Genomic DNA, 21,332 nt, shown 5'->3' with positions numbered 1-21,332 from the left:
GCCCCCCGCCCCAGCCCCGGAGGGAGCTCATGGGAGTATGAAGGAGATGGTAGGAGGCTGCTGCGTATGTTCGGACGAGAGGGGCTGGGCCGAGAACCCGCTGGTCTACTGTGATGGGCACGCGTGCAGCGTGGCTGTCCACCAAGGTACGGGGGTGGCCCGCGGGGGGCGGCGGGACCCCAGGGGCGGCGCGCGCGAGGCGCCCCCGGCCGCGCCCTCCGGAGACCTCCCGGGGCTTGCGCGCCCCTCCCCCACCCCACCTGAAGGAAAGGGAGGCGTAGGGGGGGGCTCCCCCGGCCCGGTCCTGGAGGACCGGGTCAGGCATTGTTTTCTTGCCTATTGTTCCAGTCCCGCGCCCCCACCCCAAGTTGACGGAGTTTGAGGACAGTCTGGGTGGCAATGAGTGTACTCTCCGCGTCCCACACTGCCAGTGTCGGGGCTGCTGGGGGAATGTTTACCTGTTCGGTGTCCCCTCCCGCCTGGTTATTTTGGTCCTGGCTCCCGGAGGGAGAGGTCAAGGGGGGTCATCCCCCCCTCCGGCTTCCGGATACTGGGAGGAGCAGAATTGGGGAGGGAGGAGAAGGGTCCCAGGGGAGAGGGACTCCTAAATCCTCCGGGGAAGAGCTGAGGCTAGGAGAGAGGTTGTACAGGGGGCCAGGGAATGGAGAAGAGCGGTTCGGAGTTTCCCCCAGCAGCACATGGTTCGGGAGTTAACTCCTTGAGGAATCTTGCCGAGGGCGCAGGCTGGCATCTCCCGCCTGTCTGGCACAGACAGCTGGGCCCCCACTTTCTGGGACGGCCTGTAATGCAGTCTCTGTAGGCGCTTCCCGCCACTCTCCTCTCGGTTACCTGGACTGCACCTGCCCTTGGCCTTGACTTGTGACCTGTACCTGTAACAGTTAGAGGCAGAAAATGAGGTCCCTGGACCCCGGACTTTCCTGCCTCTTCCCTTACTGGCCCTTTAAGAAATACCCCCCCCTTCCAATAACAACAAAACGTGTGTGACTGTGGTGAATGTTGTCTCCTCTGGTTTTTTCTATTCCTGAAGTGGAGGACTGTTCCCTGATAAGAGCTGTGAAACAGGTCCAGAAAGGGCATGTGGGGGGCAGGGGGAGGGTCTGCTCAAAGTTTAAGGTCAAGGACTGGGACTTCCCGCCCATGGTTGCAGTGCTTGGCTGTGTGGTTGAAGGCTGACCCTGTGCTGCGGGGCATTACCTATGGTCTCTCAGTCTAGTAAGAGCCCCCCCAGGCAGGGGAACAGCCCCCCCCCGCCCTCCCCCCTGTTGGAACTGGTTCTAGTCCTTTAGTCACCCCTTTCTCCCAGTCACAGTAGGACAAGCCACTGGCTGACAGATTTGCTCAGTGACTCTCCTCCCCCACCCCCAGCTTGCTATGGCATCGTCCAGGTGCCCACAGGACCCTGGTTCTGCCGGAAATGTGAATCTCAGGAACGAGCAGCCAGGGTGGTGAGTTTGAGACTCCCCTCCCCCTCCCATACACCTGAGCACCTACTCCCCCTTGAGCTAGGGGACTCTGAGGCCAGGGTGGGACTCAGCCTGTCACCCAGGACTTCCTGTTTCCTGCACACCTATCTCCAGCCCTATCACTTCACTCATCCTTCACTCTACCCCACCCAGAGCTGCAGGCCTTTTGTTTACATGTTGGTTTGAACTTTTATTATGGAAAGTTTACAACCTGCACAGACTAGAGGAATGAAAGTCTTGTTCCCATTATCCGTTTTCAACAGTTACCAACTCAAGGCCAGTCCTCTTTCCTCCACCGCCCACCCATCCCACACAGACATCCTTTCCCCTCGGTCCCTTTGCATGTGTTTAGGAAGGGCTGGGCTCAGCAGATCCCCTGTCTTGTTTTGGATCCCCCCCCTCAATCTCTGTGCCCTCTTGCATTGGCAGAGGTGTGAGCTGTGCCCACACAAAGATGGGGCATTGAAGAGGACTGACAATGGAGGTGAGGGTAGCCCTGAGCCCAGGGCTCGTCTGTGGAGGTCAGCCAGGCTGCCTGAGCAGGGTCTGGGAAGGCAGAAGTGGGCTGGGGTGGAGTGGAGGCTGGGTTTCCCTTCCCTGATCAACACTGGAATCTGATGGGAAAGCCAGAGACGGGGCCGTCTGCAGTTTGGGTTGTGAGGGGCCAGGGTCTCCAACCTGCCATCACAGCTGAGGCCTGCCCCGCACCCACTGCCCCAGGCTGGGCCCACGTGGTGTGTGCCCTCTACATCCCCGAGGTGCAGTTTGCCAACGTGCTCACCATGGAGCCCATCGTGCTGCAGTACGTGCCTCATGATCGCTTCAACAAGGTCAGCGGCCCCTGCCATGCCCGCACGAGTCCCCTCCCTAGCCAGCACCCTTGGGTCCCTCCAGCTCTCTCTCCATTCAGTGTAATTTGATTCTGTGCAGCTGACGTGTTCAGGGAATTCAGGAGGTGGGGAGGCACCGTCTGCTAACATCCCCCCCACACGCATGCTCTGGAACCCCATGAAATAGCAGGCTGCCTTGCAGTAGTACTGCCAAAGGGGACCTGAAAAGCTGGTCATTCATTCATTCACTGAGTACACTGTACTAGCCTGCTGTGTGCCAACCCGGCTGAGATGCCAGGCAGTGTTCAGTATTGATTGACATGTGTACCCCTGCCACATGGAGCTCACGCTCATGTGTTTGAAGATTGCACATATCAGTGAACAGGCGAATCAAGTGAGTGCAGCTTGTGGTAAACATTATGAGGAAAGCAAATGAGGTACTGAATGAAGAAGAACCCAAGAACAGAGACATTTCGGCCAAGACTTGGGGGATGAGAAGGAGCCATCCTGGAGGAGGGTGTGGTGCCAGCTTTCAGGCAGAAGCAATAGCATGTGCAAAGGTGGGAATTTGCGCTCCAATGAGCAAGACACAGAGATCCCAGCCTTACCATCCAAGGTCACCATCCAGTATGGTATCCACTGGCCACATGTGGCTATATAAATTAATTAAAGTGAAATACAACTTAAAATTCCATTCCTTAGTCACACTAGCTGCATTTCAAATGTTCAGCAGCCAGGTGGTATGTGGCTACTGTATTGGCTAGCACATCATAGACATTTCATCACAGAAAGTTCTACTGGATAGCACTGGCCTAGGCCCAAGGGGAGAAGGTGGTGGTGAGGGGGGCCAACGGAGCCCTCACGTGGAAGGAGGACAGCTGGGCTGTGTCCTGCAGACGTGCTACATCTGCGAGGAGCAGGGCCGGGAGAGCAAGGCCGCCTCGGGGGCCTGCATGACCTGTAACCGCCATGGATGTCGGCAAGCTTTCCACGTCACCTGGTGAGACCCTGCCTGTCCCCCACACCCCCACCGAGGGTCCCAGTCCAGCTCCCCACTTCCTGCAAGGGTGGCCGGAGATGGTCACGGAAAGGGCTCCTCCAGGCTGCTTTCCCTTGGTGGTGATGGCAGCGCTGTTCTGGTCCTTGGCTTTGCCCCAGTGGGGGTTCAGGAGGGTGGGAGGGAGGTGCCTGGTTTGGCTTGCGCTGTCCTCCTCAGGCTGATCTCTCTTGGTTAGTGCCCAAATGGCAGGCCTGCTGTGCGAGGAAGAGGTGCTGGAGGTGGACAACGTCAAGTACTGTGGCTACTGTAAATACCACTTCAGCAAGATGGTGAGTCTCATCTGCCAGGGAGCGCTGGGTCAGCCAGCCATGGTTTAGCGGCACAGGCTCTGGATGAAGAGAAACCTGCCCCGACCCTTGAAGAGGTTGCCGCTGGCTGAGAAGTAAATTGAAGTGCAGCCTGAGGGGTGGAAGAGTAGAATTGAGCACTTCTTCCCAGAGTCCAGAACCCTGTCTGTTAGTCTCGGGGGCTTCAGGGAAGAGGTGGCATTTGAGCGGAGGTGATGGGGACAGTGAGCACCAACAATAGGCCTGCCCTCTGTACGCAGATCTTATTTTGTGTGGTCCTCCCTGTAGCCCCAAGGATCACCTGTACTGTGTCTCCCCATTTTACAGATGAGTAAACTGAGACCCACCAAAGTTAGGCAATTGATCTCACAGCTGGCGTATGGGATTGCTAATAGACCATCTGATTTTAAAACTGGAAAGAGTCCCAGGCAGAGGGACTGACATAAACAAGGTGAAAGGAGAAAGAATGCTCATTAACAACAGGACTGGGTGTTTGGTGGGGACGAGTTGGGTAAGGAGGTAAAAAGGCTCAGGCAGGGCCAGCGTGGGGCTTGCTTCTGCCGCTTCAAGGGCCCACGCAGAGCTGGAGGTGGGTGGCATTACCCTGTGTTTATGGAAAGACCTGTCCTCCAGAAGCTTTGGGGTACCCTGCAGTGGCAGGCATGGCTGGGAACGCAGCCTGGGCCTCACCCCTGGTCCTCAGGCTCGTAAGACTGCATTTGAGCAGAAAGACAACCCGTGCGGGTTTGTTTTTTAGGAAAAGCACTCCGGCAGCCACTGTGAAGCTGGACTGAAAGGCCCAGGCTGGTGACTGGGGGACAGCTACAGGAATGGGGGTTGGAGGGATAAGCCTGGGCTTTAGCCCCATTTCTAGGTAGCCTTGCCTGTGTGTGGGGGGGGGGTGGCTGAGGAGTTGCTGAGGGCACACAGGCTCTGGGCTCTGGACATGGGGTGGGTAGGACTTGAATCCCTGGGGGTGCTGTGATGCGGCGGACTTCCTAGGGCTAGCATGTCAGGCTCTGCCCGCATAGTCCTACTTTGTGACTATTGCCCTGTATAATCACTAATAGCTCTCCCTTTCATTTCAGAAGTACCCCGATTAGTTCATAAGTTATATGAACTTGGTCACCTTGGTTTCAGGGTTTGATGACGACTTAGGGCAAAATCGGGAGTTAATTCAGTTTATAGGAGGTACCATGTGGGGATGGTCAGACATTTGGTGATAGTCAGACCTCTGGGCCGGGGAGGAGTGGCAGTCCAGGGGTGTAATTCCCAGGTACCCACCAAAGTAGAATAGATGTGTGGACAAGTCTAGAACTCAGCAGGTTCCGTTGGTGTCCACTATGGATAGCAACTGGGTTGAGGCCTGACATTAGTCCTTGGGGTTGGCAACGGGGACGTGGTAGGTGACCCTGGAGGGAGTAGCTGCAAGTCTGGGTGGGTGATGCCACCAGACTGGACCCGGAGGGTGGGGGGCAGGGGGGGCAGTTTCCACTGGCACTGAAGGGAACGAGGGACAGCCCAGCTGGGAGGCAAGGCAGCATGGAGTCACTTGGGCTTTGCTACTGTAGATGTTACTTCCCCTTTCCAAGGGCAGCATGTGGACAGAAGAAACCATTGTTTGGGTTTTGGAGGGGAAGGTCCAAGAACAAGAGCAGAGGGGCAAGTAGCTAGAGGGAAGTGTCTGGGGAGAGGATGGGGTGTGCAGTCAAGGGGAGCAGGAAGCAGAGAGGCCACCCCGCTTGAGAGGGGTCCAGAGAAAGGTGGGTTGAGAGACAGAATTGGGGCTCGTCCCAACTCTGGGCTTTGCTGGGGCCAGGCACACCCCTGCTCTCTGGGCCCAGCTGCCCAGGGCATTAGATGAGCAGCTGCGGGCTTCTAGGGTGGTTGCCGGTCTAGGGAGCAGAGCACTGCAGAGGAACGAGGCAGGCGGGCCATGCGACGCCTCTCCCTAGCCAGGGGCTGGAGGGCCTGGCCATACCCACAACTCTTTCCCCAGAAGACGTCCCGGCACACCAGCGGGGGAGGTGGAGGAGCAGGAGCAGGCACGGGGGGCAGTGGCGGCAGCTTCATCGCCGACCGGAGAAGCCGGTCAGCTTCACCTTCCACCCAGCAGGAGAAGCACCCTTCCCACCACGAGAGGGGCCAGAAGAAGGTAAAATCTCCCTCGCCTTTCCTGTCCAGTCCCACAAACACACACTTCCTTCAAGAATCCACCGCAAGGTGTCCCCTCCTTGGAGGCCACTGAAGGCCAGGAGGAGACTGAGGAAGTAACCTGGAAGGACCATAGAGGGAAGTGAGGGCCTGACCTTCCTGAAGCTGTGCGCTTCCTCCCTGGGCCTCCCCTGCCATGACAGCGTCCCGGAGCCCCCACACGTACTGTCTCCACAGTCTAGCCGCTCTGCTGGCCCAGTTTGCCAGTGTGCAGGCCAGCATCCCCTCCTGCACATGGCACAGTGCGCTGGCTCCTGTCCCTCTGTCCAGCTTCACCTCCTGGTGGACACCCTTGCAGGTGCAGGCTCATGCGTGCGGTGCTCTGTGTCCTGTGGCTGGTATGATAATGGGACAGGCTATTTTTAGCAGGCAGTGAGAATGGAGGGAGGGCTGCTGGCTCTGGGAGGGAGCTGCCTGCACTCCCCTGTCTGGCCAGAGTCTCCCAGCCTGTCCACAGGGGAGGATGTCCACTCCCCACACCCACATGTCAGATTTATCCCCAACACCAGTAACTGGTCCCTTCTTCCACAGAGTCGAAAGGACAAAGAACGCCTTAAACAGAAGCACAAGAAGCGGCCTGAGTCACCCCCCAGCATCCTCACCCCTCCTGTGGTCCCCACTGCTGACAAGGTACTGCTGCCCACACCTAGGAGGGACGGATGGCACGCTGGTCTGGTCACAACTGTGGGAGGGAGGCAAAGTGTGAGAGGTGAGGAAGAGCCAGGGGCCTGGGCACCCCCACTCCAGATCAGTGCACTTGTGCACCCACCCTGCTGCCCTCTGACATCCTGTCCTCTTAACCTCACAGGGGCCTGTGCACCTCGCCCTCACCAATCACTGACCAGCCAGGGGGTGTGGGGTCCCACCCTGCCTCCTGGCTGCCAGATGTGCGCATCTGCCTCTGTCCAGACAGAGGCTCAGCACAGGGCTGCTGACCCAGTACTCAGCCCAGTGGAGACCCTTCCCCCACATCAGGAAGAGGCCCAGAACCTGTCACCTAACCTGTTGGGTGATGTGCAGGTTGGAGGGATTGAAAGTGGGAGCCACAGTAGCATGCGGGGGCAGGCCCGTGGACAGCACCTTAAAACCCCACTGGTCCCACCCTTCCCAGTAGAGCATTACGCCAAGCCGCTCTCCAGAAATGAGCAACATCTGGATGAGCAACCGATAGACCCTACCAGAGGCCAGGGAATCACTAATCCAAGCCAGAGCAGCCCTCCTCTGCCTTCCCCAAGGAAGGAGAAGGGGCATCTATTGGGAGAAACTGCCCCCTTCCCCTCCACAGCCTCAGGAGGTCGGCAGCCTTTGGGCATCTTAGCAGGCCAGGTGTCAGGTTTCCAGGGTGATGTTGCTGTGGCAACTGTCCCTGTAATCTCCCCTCCTGGTGCCCCAGGTCTCACCTGGAAAAGTTCATTATCCAAGCCTGCAGGCAGGTGGAGAGAGAGGGCCAGAGTCTGGGCCAGTGTCCCCAGTGTCCAGCCCCACAAGGACAGGTTGGCTCATGCCACTCCTCCCCCTCCACCCCCAGGACTGCAGTCACCCCTCCTCCTCGTCCCTCTTTTCCCGGCTCTCAAACACATCTGGCTCCCTTCAGAACTCCAGCTGTTGAAAGAACAAAGAGGAAGACAGAGACCAGGGTTCCACCCAGGGAAGGACAGTGGGGGGCTTCCCTACCCGTTCCAATCCCGCCTCCCTCTGGCCTCTGGGCCTTGAGCACAGAACTGGCTACCTGTCTCTACCAGGAAGAGACGCACCTTGCCTGGCAAAAACAGGAAGCCCTAACTACCTCATGCCAGACACTCTTCTAGAAGGGGGATAGAAGGGATGCGTGGGAAAATGGCTCATTTGTCCTCAAAATAATCCAGTGACGGAGGTATTTCATTAGCCCCGTTTAATAAATGAAGAAACTGAGGCGCAGAGAAGTTAAGTAATTTGCCTGAAAACAAGCAGCTGGTAAGTGGTGGAACTGAGACCTGAACCCAAGCGGGTGACTTGGGGCCTGTAGCGAAGGGGGCACGCAGCCACCAGACTCACCCCCACTCTGGCGTCTGGCACTAAGCACGCCGTCACTCTGCCACAGGCACCATTGACCCGTAAGGACACTGATGCTCGGGCGGTCGAGCCCATTCCCCAGAACTGTGGCAAACCGTGGAGCCCGCCAGGCTCCACACCCACTCTGCCCCACCCGAGCCCATTCTCCAGCTACCACCCTGCCACCCTCGGAGAAGGGCCTCACACGCAGGTCCACCACTCAGTACAGGGTGGCAACTATTGATGGGACCTTGGTACCCTGACCATGAGGCGACAGAGTAAGCTGCTGCAGCCCAGGGACCCAGGCTTCATGGAAGGAGGGGCTTTCCAGCTGGATGTTTCCTGGAAAGAGGCAGGATGGGCTCCCTTGGCAGAGGACCGGGCACTAGCAGCTTACATTGCCTAGGAAGAGTGGCAGGTCAGATGGGGCAGGAAGGGCGCTGTGGCAACTGGAGGGCCAGAGAATGGGGCCAGGGCAGCCCGTCTGCCTCGTGGTCTCCCTTAAGTGAAGGAATGAACACAAGTATATTTGTCCCAGTGAACTGGGGACAGTCCATCCCCCCCCCCCCACCACCACCACCACATTCCTGCTGGAGGTGAAAGACAGCTTCCTGGTTCAACGCACTCTCCAGTCCTTGCACCCAGAAGTTCCACAACAGCCTCCCCATCCCTCCTCTAGGGGCTCCCACCACCATCTCCCTGTCCTCAGGTCTCCCAGAGCTAACTGCCTCTTCCACTCCCTGAGTTCTCAGGGAGGACTCAGAACAGGATGGCCCACCTCAAACCTTCCTCTCTCCCACCTTCAGGTCTCATCCTCGGCTTCCTCCTCCTCCCACCATGAGGCCAGCACTCAGGAGACCTCTGAGAGCAGCAGGGACACGAAGGGGAAAAAGTCTTCCAGCCATAGCTTGAGTCACAAGGGGAAGAAACTGAGCAGTGGGAAAGGTGTGAGCAGTTTCACCTCCACCTCCTCTTCCTCCTCCTCTTCCTCCTCCTCCTCCTCCGGGGGGCCCTTCCAGCCTGCAGGTGAGTGTGGGCATCCTGGAGGAGGCTGACAGGGGCCATCTTCCATTCTGTGCCTGTCTAGCAAGGACCTTTGCATACTGGTTTGCATCTCATTTGCTTCTGGATCAAGACGGGGAATCCCCACCAAGTGACTCCTCCTACCCCCTCAACCCTTCCCTCCTGAGCTGAACTCTCCTCCCCTCCCTCTGTCTCAAGGCTGGTCCTCTCCCCTTGTAGTAGTGTCCACTAGCCCCTGCACTTGTGCAGCAAGGCGCCATTTGAAAAAAAAAAAAAAAAGATTTATTGATGCATTCAAGAGCTGGGGTATAGGCCAGAGGTGTAGAAGAGAGAGGATTTACCAGAGACAGAGTGGGGAGCAGAACAGGCAGGTCAATTGAAAGACACTGCTGAGGAGAGCAGCGGGCAGGCAAGACAGGACAGGTCTGCTAGGCCATGTGGGTCAGCTCCCTGGCCAGGGGGCATCAAACTTGTGCTGCAGTGGCTGCGAATAGCTACATAGTGCTGAGACTTTACCCCTGTGCCACCAGGGAGGCCCTGTTTTTAATGCACTAACATTGATGCTCTCCTGTAATGGCTAGAGTCCTCCAGTGAGGCCAGATTCATTTCCTCCCACTTTATCCCAGGTGGGAAAGTCAGAGGGGACACTCACTCCAAGACACAAGAGACAGTGGCCGAGCTGGGACAAGAAAATAGGCCTGAATTCTCCACCAGTGTGCGACGGGGGGCTCTGGGGCCCAGCTGTAACCCCTCTTTTCTTCTGCGCAGTTCCATCCTTGCAGAGCTCCCCCGACTTCTCTGCATTCCCCAAGCTGGAGCAGCCAGAGGAGGACAAGTACTTCAAGCCCGCGGCCCCAGCCCCTTCAGCCCCTGCCTCTCCCTCAGCCCCTGAGCCCCCCAAGGCCGATCTCTTTGAGCAGAAAGTGGTCTTCTCTGGCTTCGGGCCCATCATGCGCTTCTCCACCACCACCTCCAGCTCTGGCCGGGCCCGGGCCCCCTCCCCTGGGGACTACAAGTCTCCCCACATCTCTGGGTCTGGGGCCTCAGCAGGCACTCACAAGCGGATGCCCACACTGAGCGCTGCCCCTGTACCTTCGGAGGAGACACCCGAGGCAGGCCTGAAGGAGAAGAAGCACAGAGCCAGCAAGAGAAGTCGACATGGGCCAGGCCGTCCCAAGGGCAGCCGGAACAAGGAGGGCGCTGGGGGCCCAGCTGCTCCCTCCCTGCCTGGTGCCCAGCTGGCTGGCTTTACAGCCACTGCTGCTTCACCCTTCTCCGGAGGTTCCCTCGTCAGCTCTGGCCTGGGTGGTCTGGCCTCCCGCACCTTTGGGCCCGCAGGGAGCCTGCCCAGCCTGAGCTTGGAGTCCCCTCTGCTAGGGGCAGGTTAGTGACCCCTGGGGACAGAGGGCATCCCAGGGCCCAGGCAGTCTGGTGACGGGATAGAGGCATAAACATGCTGTTAGAAGGAAATGAGACACTGCCCCACAGGACAGAGATGAAGGGTAGCAGGACAGGCACATCCAAGACATGCCTTTATCGCCTGCTTGTTTGGAGGGAAAGATTGGGGTAGACTGCCTGCAGGACTTAACAAGTTGTGGTCTGGGCATTAGAAAAGCCAGGAATTTCCCAGGCCCGCGCGGGGCAGTTTAATGAGCACGCATGTCAAGCAGATGTTACCCAAGCAGGAAGTGACATCTTCACAACCAGAGGATTAGGCTGGGGTGTATGGCCAGTTCCAGGGATGTACTTTTCCCGAGGAGGAGGAGGAGCCACCTGCCCAGGGAGGATGTGGGGGGTGGTGACTAGTTCCCTCTGTCTTGTGCCTGTAGGCATCTACACCAGTAATAAGGACCCCATCTCTCATGGTGGTGGAATGCTGCGGGCTGTCTGCAGCACCCCACTCTCCTCCAGCCTGCTGGGGCCTCCAGGGACCTCAGCCCTGCCTCGCCTCAGCCGCTCTCCATTCACCAGCACCCTCCCCTCCTCCTCCTCCTCGGCTTCTATTTCCACCACTCAGGTGAGGCCTCTCTCCTCCACATCCCTGAGCCATGGGCGGGGCTGCAGAGGACCCCAGCCTTCTGGGGCATTTGGGAGCTGGGAATCGATCAGGCTGGAACCTAGTTCTGGCTCCTCCCCAGCACACCTGGAGCCGCCACCCCAGTACACACTTTCGTGCCCTAGATCCAAGAATAACCACCAGGCGGGATGTACCTCCTTTTCCCTTAGGTGTTTTCTTTGGCTGGCTCCACCTTTAGCCTCCCTTCTACCCACGTCTTTGGAACCCCCGTGGGTGCTGTTAACCCTCTCCTCACCCAAGCTGAGAGCAGCCACACAGGTATGTGACCCCACTTACTTCCTCCGAGTCACCCACTGCTTGCCTAGCACCCCATAAAGGATGGGAGGGTTTTCTGGCTGTCCCCTCCCTCTAGCCTTTGCCCACTAGGCAAAAACAAAAGAATTCGCACAGAACAAACCAGGGTACATTTCCCTTTAACACCAGGTGAGCTGGGACAAGGCAGAATTACAGCTCCATCTCACAGAGGAAGAAGGCAGAGGTTAAAGACGCCTAAGACAGTTGGGGGGGAACTAGGGAAAGAACAGGGTCTCCAGTGCTGGTTTCCGGCAGGCCGCAGAGGAGGCCGCTGACCCCGCCTTGGGGTCAAGGTTGCCCGGAGGGATAACCTGCGCCCAGGTATTTAGGAGCTCAGGGGTGGTAAGCAGTGCCCCAACTTCGCCTCAGGGAGCCGCCCCAGCCTGGGAGCACGGATCGGTGCAGACTCGCCATTGCCCGCGGGGTGGGGCTCGGTGAGCGGCTGCCTGGAGGAGCGTGAGCCCGGCAGGGTTAACACGTCGGAAAAGGGCAGTTTCCAACGCCAGATCCTAGCTCTGACCCAACAGAGGGCTCTGCTTTCTGACTTGGGAAATTATGAACATAAAAAATCGTACAAAGCTAATCACGATAATAGCTATAATTAAGAGCGCGCGAGCCAGCCAGTCGGGTCGGCCAGTAACTAAAGAGGTTAGTTTTGCACCTAAGGGCACACAGCAAGCATCAAGTCCAAGCTTCAGTCCAGCCTAGAACTGTCTTGACCCCAATTGTCTGTAACAGCTTCAGGAAAGAAACTAAAGGCAACCTGGAGAAAGGAAGGCCGGATTGGGGGGGGGGGCTTCCCTCACAAGGGCCCAGATATCAAAGCCAGGGTTCCCAGCGCCTTATGAGCTAGGACTCCCCGTGGGGCCAGGAAATCCAAGAGAATAGGGTGGGGGTGGGAGGTCCCAGGTCCCTTGCCCACGTCTCTGGCAGGAACTGTTGAGGTCCTGGGCATCTCTTCCCTGCTGACCCCTAACCTCCCTTCTCCTTCCAAGAGCCAGACCTGGAGGACTGCAGCTTCCGGTGTCGGGGAACCTCCCCCCAGGAGAGTCTGTCTTCCATGTGAGGGAGGGAGCCTGGGGAGGGTGCTGGCCGATGGGCTGGAGGGACAGCGGAGGACCCCACGGAGGGGGGGTGATTAGGGGGAGGAGTGGGCCCCTGTGTGGAGGTGGAGGTGGGAGGCGGGATGAAACTTGGTGGGGGACTTGAGGTAAGCCTGAGCCGGGTTTCCCTTCTGACCCCAGGTCCCCCATCAGCAGCCTCCCAGCACTCTTTGACCAGACGACATCTGCACCCTGTGGGGGCAGCCAGGTAGACCCAGCTGCCCCAGGAACCACTAACATGGAGCAGCTGCTGGAGAAGCAGGGCGACGGCGAGGCTGGAGTCAACAGTGAGGAGGGGTGTCGCCGGGCTGGGAGACCTGGGCCCCAGTAGAGTCACTGACCCACAGATGTCTTAAAGTTCTGCTGCCCCCGCAGAACTCTTGCGGACTCCGGACTTCAACTCGCCTCCGTCGATCCCTCCGCATCCCAGTTTCTGCTTTCAGGCCTCCCGATCCACGCTTCACCAAACCCCAACTTCCGCCCGCCCCTCTCCCTGGACCCCAGGCCTGCATCCAGCACAGGCCCCGCCCCTGGCCCTCGGCCTCCAGCCTCCAGCCTCCCTGCCCGCGTCACGGGCTCACCTGAGTTTCCGAGCCAGCGCCCGCTGTAGTGTGGGGCTCGCCCGCCCGTTTCCTCCGCCAGGCCCCGCCCCTGCCCTCTCAGCTAACCGGCCTGGCCCTCGGGTCCTGGGGCTCAAGCGTGGGCGCCCTCTCTTGCAGTCGTGGAGATGCTGAAGGCTCTGCACGCGCTGCAGAAGGAAAACCAGCGGCTTCAGGAGCAGATCTTGAGCCTGACGGCCAAGAAGGAGCGACTGCAGATTCTCAACGTGCAGCTCTCGGTCCCCTTCCCTGCCCTGTCTGCCGCCATGCCTGCCGCCAACGGCCCCGCCCCTGGGCTCTACGGCCTGCCTCCGCAAGGTGAGGGTTCCCACCTGCCCGGGAGTGGGGCCCTGGCCAGGACGGTCGTGTCTCCAGCCCCTGACCTCTGCTCTGACCCCTTCCTTCAGCCGGCAGCAGCGATTCCTTGAGCACCAGCAAGAGCCCACCCGGGAAGAACAGTCTTGGTTTGGACAACTCGCTGTCCACGTCTTCCGAGGTGGGAGCCACAGGGAGGATAAAGGGGGGAGGGGGGAGCCGCAGGGAGGATAAAGGGGAGAGGGGGGAGCCACAGAGAGGATAAAGCTTGGGGTAGTTGGGGTAGCTGGAGCAGAGCGGGAGACACAGGAATTCCCGTCTGTCACCACCCTGCAGCCATTGGAGTTTGGGCAGTGGCTGAACAGCTGGTTAATTGATCCCTTCATTCATTGATTAAATAGTAATTATGAGATGCCTACTCAGTGCCAGGCACTGGCTAAGCAATCAGAATCATAACAGCCCTGCTCCTGAAGATAGGTTTAATCCCAGAAAACCATCAATAATTACAAACCAGGAAAAGGACTAGGATGGAAATAATTTGAGGGCGTGAGGGAGGCTGGGAGGGGGATTTTCGGTAGATGCATATGTATATGTAAGATGGTGAGCGAGGCCATGAGAGTACTGGTGAGGGTTTGTTCTGCGCCTCGCACAAAGTAAGCCCTGTGTAATTGGCAGTGGTTGGGGTAGCAGTCGCTATTGTTAAGTTGTGGTTATTATTAAAATCAAACAATGTGGGTTCTTGTTCTCCCTGGAACTTACTAACTGTGTGACTTGGGCAATAATAACCATAATAATAACCAACACTAATTGCCTACTTGCCCTTTGGCATGTCCTGTGCCCGAGATCTTTACAGCTGTAGGTTTATTCAGTCTGTGCAATAGCTGCATGGGACAGTTCTTACTACTGCCCCTTGTTATAAGTGAGCACACTGAGACAGAAGCCAGCCGAGCCACTGACATGTGGACAGAGGACTTGCATCTAAGCCTTGCAGGCCACTTGCTGGCCTCTTGCCTGCAGTAACCTAATCTGAGAGCCAGTGGCTTCACCCGTCAGATGGGGGTAGCGACACAGTCCAGGTCCGGCACTAATCCCTGGCTGCTACCCTCATCACTGTCCATGACCAGACAAGGATGAGGAGGGGCGCTGGGCCTCAGGAGTGATCTGAAAACTGGACTTGGGAAGACAGTGTGGGTTCTAAGCCTTGATCCCTGGGCCTTGCCTCTTCCTCCTGGGTGGTGCTGCCTGGGGTGAGGTGGGGTGACTGTGTACTGTGAGAATGCTGGTGGGTGCTGGGCCGGGGGCCAGAATGTCCAGCTGGCCCCCTGCCCCTCTGACCCCTCCCTTCCCCCTCCCTCCCCAGGACCCACACTCAGGCTGCCCGAGTCGCAGCAGCTCGTCGCTGTCCTTCCACAGCACGCCCCCACCGCTGCCCCTGCTCCAGCAGAGCCCAGCCACTCTGCCCCTGGCCCTGCCTGGGGCCCCTGCCCCGCTCCCGCCCCAGCCACAGAATGGGTTGGGCCGGGCACCCGGGGCAGCGGGACTGGGGACTATGCCCATGGCTGATGGGCTTTTGGGGGGGCTGGCTGGCAGCGGGGCCCTGCCCCTTAATGGGCTCCTGGGGGGGTTGAATGGGGCTGCCGCCCCCAACCCTGCGGGCTTGAGCCAGGCTGGCGGGGCCCCTACGCTGCAGCTGCCAGGTTGTCTCAACAGGTGAGGGAGAGCTCAGCCCTGGGGAAGGGAATGGGGAGGCTGGCTCCGGGAGGGACTCCCTGCACACCCCACAGTCCCCAAGACAGACGAGTGTCCTCCAGTCTTACAGGGTATAGAGACTAGTCATCTCTTGGGCCCAGATCCTCCCCAGATGTTAGTGTGCCCTTTGGATGTAGATCTTCAGGGACAAAATGGTCTGTGGATTTCTTTACTCCAGCTTGTGTTTTCCTCCTGGGAAAGTTCTTTGGTCTAACTGTCCTCCCACTGTACTCTCTGAGCTCAGTCTGTCTCTCTCTAGTTCTCTAAAATCACATACCCCTGCCTCCCTCCACCTGGGCCTAAGGGAGTTTGGGAACTGCGGGGGCAGGGAGGGTTGCTTCCCTGTCCCTTCCCATGGTCTGTGTTTTCTCTCCTTGCCGCAGCCTAACGGAGCAGCAGAGACACCTCCTGCAACAACAAGAGCAGCAGCTCCAGCAGCTCCAGCAGCTCCTGGCCTCTCCACAGCTGACCCCGGTAGGCTCCCCTGCCCCCTCTGGCAGCTCTGCTGCAGGTCCCGGCTCAGAGCATCCTGGGCTTGAGGTTGTGCTTGTGGGCTGACTTCCACTGGGCTGACTTCCTCTGGCATGTGGGGACAGATGTGCAAGGATTGTTCTCAGGGCCCCCTGGGTCTCAGGAAAAGGATGCAGGAGGGCCCCACATCACAGCCTGGTGCTAGGACCTGGAGGGTGCTGCCTTCTCAGTAACTGAGCACCCCCTCTCCTGCCCCAAGCATCTTCAGGAAGCACTTCAAGGCCTTTGTGGAGAGGGAGCTGAGCCCGCAAGCAGAGAGCTCTTTTGGGTCTGTCTCGTATGTTGGGTTCTGCTAAGATTTCCTTGAGCGAATAGGAGCTCGGCCTTTTCAACAGGCAGAGGAGGAAGTAGTTCTGTCTTCAAGCACAGACATGGTAAAAATTCTATATACAGATGCACACATACGCACATAACTGCAGGAAGTTAATAAATAACCATACTCGTGTGAAGAAACACTGGAAATACAGACCAGAAGTCGGTCCAGCCGGTTACCTGTCAGTGCCAGATGGGCACAGGGGTTGTACAAGATTTGTTAAGGCAAAACCTTGATAAGTGGTTTTGGCTGGGGGCACTGAAGCTGCTGCCTATTCAGGGCAAAGTAATGCATCTTAAATGGAAAAAGGGGGGCTTCAAGAGCCATTGACCTACTTTAGTGTTCCTTGACTTGGGCTGTTTCCACCCCTTGGGCAGTTGCGGCTGTCACAGTAACTGAGGAACTGATGTCGTGAGGGAGGATGGAGCCAGTGATGTACAGTCCTGCACTTGGCCATCAGCCTCGTCTGGCAAAGCTGATGGTGGACAGCGCTCTCTTGTCCAGATGGGGGGGACTGAGCGCTTGAAAAGAGATGGGAGATAGAACCTTGATGTGTGTTGATCAGATGCCTCCTGCCCTATGCTTCTGTGATGTGGGGGGTGGGGTGGGGGGACCCAGAACCCTGGCCAGTGGGCAGCCTGGCCCTTGACGGGGGGCCCGGAGTCCTGGCCAATGGGCAGCCTGGCCCTCGCAGGAGCACCGGACGGTTGTCTACCACATGATCCAGCAGATCCAGCAGAAGCGGGAGCTACAGCGGCTGCAGATGGCCGGGGGCTCCCAGCTGCCTGTGGCCAGCCTGCTGGCAGGAAGCTCCACCCCGCTGCTGTCCGCGGGCACCCCTGGCCTGCTGCCCACAGCATCTGCCCCACCCCTGCTGCCCGCCGGAGCCCTGGTAACTCCTGCGCTCGGCAACAACACAAGTCTCATGGCCGCAGCAGCTGCGGCCGCAGCAGTAGCAGCAGCCAGCGGACCTCCAGTCCTCACTGCCCAGACCAACCCCTTCCTCAGCCTGTCGGGGGCAGACAGCAGTGGCAGTGGCCCCAAAGGAGGGGTGAGTAGGGGTCTGGGGCTGTCCTGTCCCTTCTCCATGATAGGCTGAGGTAGAAGATATATTGTCAGACCATTCACCGGCAGGAGGAAGTGACCCCACGGTCAGCAAAGCCCCCTCCCTGCTCCAGATCCCAGATCTCTGCAGCTCTGGCAGACCCACAGAGGTGTGGTTTGAGCTGGGCTAGTGGTGAAAGGACCAGTGGGGATGCCCCGCACTGAGATGTCAGTTGCAGAAGGGTATCCTGAGTGGGCCGGGTAGAAAGAGGTGGTACTCTGGGGGGGGCCATTCTGAGAAGAGGTCCCCCTTCTTCTCAGAGGATGTGCACTGGGACCCAGGGTTCCAGTCTTGGCTGGCACATGCCCACTTAGCCAGGCACCCTTATGTGGGGCTCCTTCCCCATCTCCAGTGTGCCCTGGCCAGATAACCAAGCCCAGGGGCTTGGGGGAGGCTCTTCGACTGCACCCACAACAGGTTTCTTGACCCAGGAAGCAGTTCTCAGCAGGGTGTGAGGATCAGACACCTCCTCCCAACACCTGGCCTCCCTTCCTCTCTTTCCAGACCGCTGACAAAGGAGCCTCAGTCAACCAGGAAAAAGGCTAATCCACCCACACCCCTCCTGACCCCTAGGTGGAGGGGGTAGTCCTGGCCTGAGGGGTCCCAGTCTGAAGCGGACACCCTGTGCTCAGGCACTGGAGAGCCGGCCCCAAGTGTGTGCCGTGGTCTAGGGAGTGTGGGGCACTCTTGGTGCCCAGGACTGAGACCCAGAGGGGAGCCCTTCTGTCTGGCCCCCATCCCCCTCTGCACTGACCCCTTTGTGAGGGGCTCAGAGGGAGGACAGGCTCCCAGGCTGCCTAGGAGTGCCCAAGCTCAGCAAATGTTCTGTGGTCCCCAGAGAGCAGAGTGGGCATGGCGTAAGTGGGGGTTGTTGAGCCCGCCACGAACGGACCAGCAGTTGAGTGGGAAGAAGGGGAGGGAGGGGCCCTGGGCCTCCCCTTGCCGGTCATCTTCTGTGGAAGTAGGGGCAGCCTGACCGTGCCTGTGGCTTCTTCCCAACGTAGACAGCAGGCAGGAAGGATCCTCGGACTGTTTCTCACTGGTCCCCTTCCCCTCCCCCAACAGGGGTCTCGAGCTGAGCTCGTAGAAACCCTGAGGGGGCTGAGGAAGGGGCAGGCTGGCAAGGCTCCCCACCTCCGGGCTGGCGCCCTGCCCCTCGTTTGCACTATTGGATTAGGAGTGCCAGGGTGGGAGATGGAGCTGCCCGACTCAGTGAGTGTGCGTGTGTGCATGTGCGAGAGTGTGGCCGGCCTGGGCGGCGGGCAGGGCAGGGAGGGGGCAGTGCTCAGACAAGGCCTCGGAGGGGCTCCCAGCACTTGTTGGCACCTCCCCACCTCACCAACTTTGGTCCCTTTCTGGGGCATAAATGGTTAACAAAAACCAGACAGTACTCCAATATTGGAGAGTAAGCGGGGCTGGGAGCTTTGAATCAGGGTAATATCCTGCCTTTCCCCCCCAGACCCACGTAGTCTCATGCCCTCTCAGGGCACCCCTCCTCGCTGGTAGCTGGTAGTGGGCTCTGCTTCCCTGTCACCAGGGGAGCCCCAGGGACTGAGGGAGGAGGTGGGGGCAAAGTGCTACTTCCTTTAGTGAACACCTCCCTCCCTGGACTAGCCAGCCCCTCCCCAGCCTCCCCTCACCGGCCTAGGGAAAGAGCTTAAGCTGACCTAACAGCTGTTGCTTCACCCACCAGCTAGTTCCTTGGGTGCAGTGGGCCGCTGTCACCTTGAAGAGGCCCGTCTGCCCAGGGCCTTTGGGGGCCAGGGCAGGGTGGGCCACCGGCCAGGCGAGAGCAGGCCTGCTGTGTGCTGCAGTTGCACTGGGGTGGGAGCAGGGAGACGAGGCTCCGCTTTCCCTGACGCTCATGTCTTGTCAGTCTCTTTGCATGTGTGGAGTTTTTTGTGTGTTTCTGTTTGGGTTTTTGTTGTTGGTGGTTTTTTTTTTTTTTAATAAAGAAAAGAAGATGTGTATATTTTTGGCAACAACAGAAACGTAGTGCAGATATATTTTTGCCTGTGCTGCTCAACTGGTTTTTTTCTGATACTGAAAATAATATTAATAATCCTGTTGATAAGACTTTGTAAGATGTTAGGGAGCTGATAATGGAGGGGGCGGGAATCCTTCAGAGGCAATTTCTTAGGCACTTGCAAGGGCTTGGGGGAGGGGGGAGCAGTTGTGATGACCTCAGAAATACTCACTTTTTATTAATGCTAAATATCAGTTAGAATGAAATGATAGAATTCAGCATCTTATGCATCTTCATCTATTAAGCTCTCTAACTCCCTGCCCCCAAACCACTGAAAAGAAAAGAACCCTCAGAGATGTTTAGAAGAGCTGCCCATTCACACCCACGCCACTTAGCGCTCAAGTCCACTTCTGTTCTGCATGGTGAGGGGGGCCCCACCCCGGGGCTGCGGAGAGGCCCGCAGCGGTCAGTGCGCTGGAACCGAGACTCCCGCCCCAGTCTCCAGAGTCCCGGGTTCTCATCACCAAGTCTGTGTTCTCCCCACCAAGTCTGTGTTCTCCCCCGTTCCCAGACTGGGGTGCAGTGGCGGGTAGTCAGGTGAGATTTGAAGGACCCAGGCTGGGGAAGACGGGGCTGTCTCTCCAGTGAGGGGCGGAGGGTGAGGGCGCTGGGTGGTGGCGGCATTTCCTTTCAAAGGAGTTTTATCTTGGGAATATGGGGAGATGCTGGGGAGGGGCAGGATCTCCGTGCAGGTCAGGGGTGGCCCTCTGCCCTCTGCCCGCCCAGCGGTGTCTTTCCAGGATGTATCTGGAAGGGGAGGGGATGCAGATTTGCAGATCTTTCCGTCTAAGGGGAGGGGAAGGATGTGGGTTTGGGGCGGAAGTGGAGTGTGAAAAGTGCGTGTGGAGCTCTGTGTGCACTCAGGGAGGAGCTGCTGTCCTGCCTTGCGGTCACAGTGTGACTGTCCGCTGGAAGGGACCTGTTTTTAGACATTGTGTAGGCCAGCTCCTCCATTCACAGGTGGTACCTAACTCCAAGCCGGGGGCAGAGTCTTGACCAGCCCTCAGGACCCTGCCCTCCTGGTCTCTGGCTCTCAGCCCACCTGAGACACCCCTCACTAGCACACCCCCACCCCCACCCCCTGGCTGGCTGTCCCTGGGTATGCGATTGTGGTGTGAGTGCAGGGCTCACCCGCAGGATATCTGTAGCCCTGGCTAGTAGCGCTCTGCGGATCCTTCCAGAGACAATGACACTTTCAAGGTTGCTTTTTTTTTTTTTTAGTTTTACCTATTTGTGTAAGTTTTCCCCTCAGGCTCCTGGGTCTCCTGCTGCCTCCAGGCCTCCTTATATTAAAGCTGAGGCGAGGACCCCTGCCCACTCCTGTACTGAGTTCTGGGGAAGTACTCCAAGGAAAGACTAGAAAGGGGAGCCAGAGTCAGGGGCCAGTTTTGAGAAGGTAACGCCACATTTGCCTTCTGCTGAACTGGGAATGCAGGATTCCAAAGAGAGGTTCCCTTGGCCACCCAGCCTGTCTCGGTGAACCCTGGACCAGGGTTAGAGCAGCAGCTTGCTCCCAGTTGACCCAACTCACTTCCCTGGGGAGAGGTATCTGGAGGCATTAAGGTCACTTCACCTGGGCATTCGGGGGATGGCGGAGTACAGTATTTCCCAGCCTCCCTCCGTCACATCAATCCAGATTCAAAGCCGGTCTGGCTCCTACCCACTTGGACTTGATCTACTGAAAAGTGGGGTCTGAGGGGTGCTTTCATTGCCCTTTGTTCACTTTCTACAGCCCAACTTGGGACTTCCATGTTGGACTGGAGACCCAAACTGACTCACTGACATCCACCCCACCCTTCTCAATGTAGCAGACCCTTCCCCGGGGAGCAGGGAGGGGAAGCCACAGTTTGCAAACCCAGGGGCTCCTTTTTCATTATTTCTAAAACCTTTATATCCTCAGCCCAAAAGGCAAGCCCCCCCCACCCCTGCGCCCAAGCCTGGAATTGTGCATCACCGGGATCTTGTATCTTTGTATAACGGATGTTATTTGTACGAAGGGCAGTTCGTAAACAGCACTTGTTCTTTTAATAAAAGAATGTTTTACAAAAAAAATAATAATAATCCAAAGAGACCTTGCTTTGTGTGGCTTTATTGAAGGGAAAGGGGTGGAATGCTGGCCGGGGGTGGGATGTGACCTGGTGTTTTTCCTTAAACATGTAGTTCTTAGATCAGATGCACAAACACCGAGGTTGCGCTTGGAATTTCGGACGCCGGTGCCCCACCCGCCGGAACGCGGCGCGCGAGCCCGGCCGGTGGGAGCGGCACCGCACGGAGCTGCCAGACCCCGCCTG

At 58.1% G+C, this 21,332-nt stretch overlaps 1 protein-coding gene across 3 annotated transcripts; it reads left to right on the top strand.

The window, feature by feature from the left end:
- Positions 1 to 9: 9 nt before the first annotated feature.
- On the top strand, positions 10 to 21,106 carry MLLT6 (myeloid/lymphoid or mixed-lineage leukemia (trithorax homolog, Drosophila); translocated to, 6). 3 transcript variants are annotated; one of them, XM_012726305.1, is made up of 20 exons: positions 10 to 146; positions 1,387 to 1,466; positions 1,914 to 1,968; positions 2,205 to 2,314; positions 3,211 to 3,314; positions 3,550 to 3,643; positions 5,664 to 5,816; positions 6,407 to 6,505; positions 8,713 to 8,932; positions 9,698 to 10,312; positions 10,759 to 10,946; positions 11,156 to 11,264; positions 12,296 to 12,362; positions 12,545 to 12,690; positions 13,123 to 13,320; positions 13,410 to 13,498; positions 14,678 to 15,027; positions 15,450 to 15,540; positions 16,605 to 16,961; positions 17,520 to 21,106. In XM_012726305.1, exons 1-20 carry the CDS (start codon positions 38 to 40, stop codon positions 17,559 to 17,561), a joined length of 3,276 nt encoding a protein of 1,091 aa, XP_012581759.1. In that variant the 5' UTR covers positions 10 to 37; the 3' UTR covers positions 17,562 to 21,106. The 3 variants fall into 3 exon arrangements, with proteins under 3 accessions (XP_012581759.1, XP_012581760.1, XP_004684327.1); XM_012726306.1 differs by having other exon boundaries at positions 5,661 to 5,816; positions 8,713 to 8,851; XM_004684270.2 differs by having other exon boundaries at positions 5,661 to 5,816.
- The last annotated feature ends 226 nt before the right edge of the window (positions 21,107 to 21,332 follow it).

This window comes from Condylura cristata, unplaced genomic scaffold (assembly GCF_000260355.1).
Source record: "Condylura cristata isolate star-nosed mole 26May11 unplaced genomic scaffold, ConCri1.0 scaffold00017, whole genome shotgun sequence".
NCBI lineage: Eukaryota > Metazoa > Chordata > Mammalia > Eulipotyphla > Talpidae > Condylura > Condylura cristata.
Note: the sequence above shows the minus strand (reverse complement) of the source record. Positions and strands in the feature narration are given on the sequence as shown.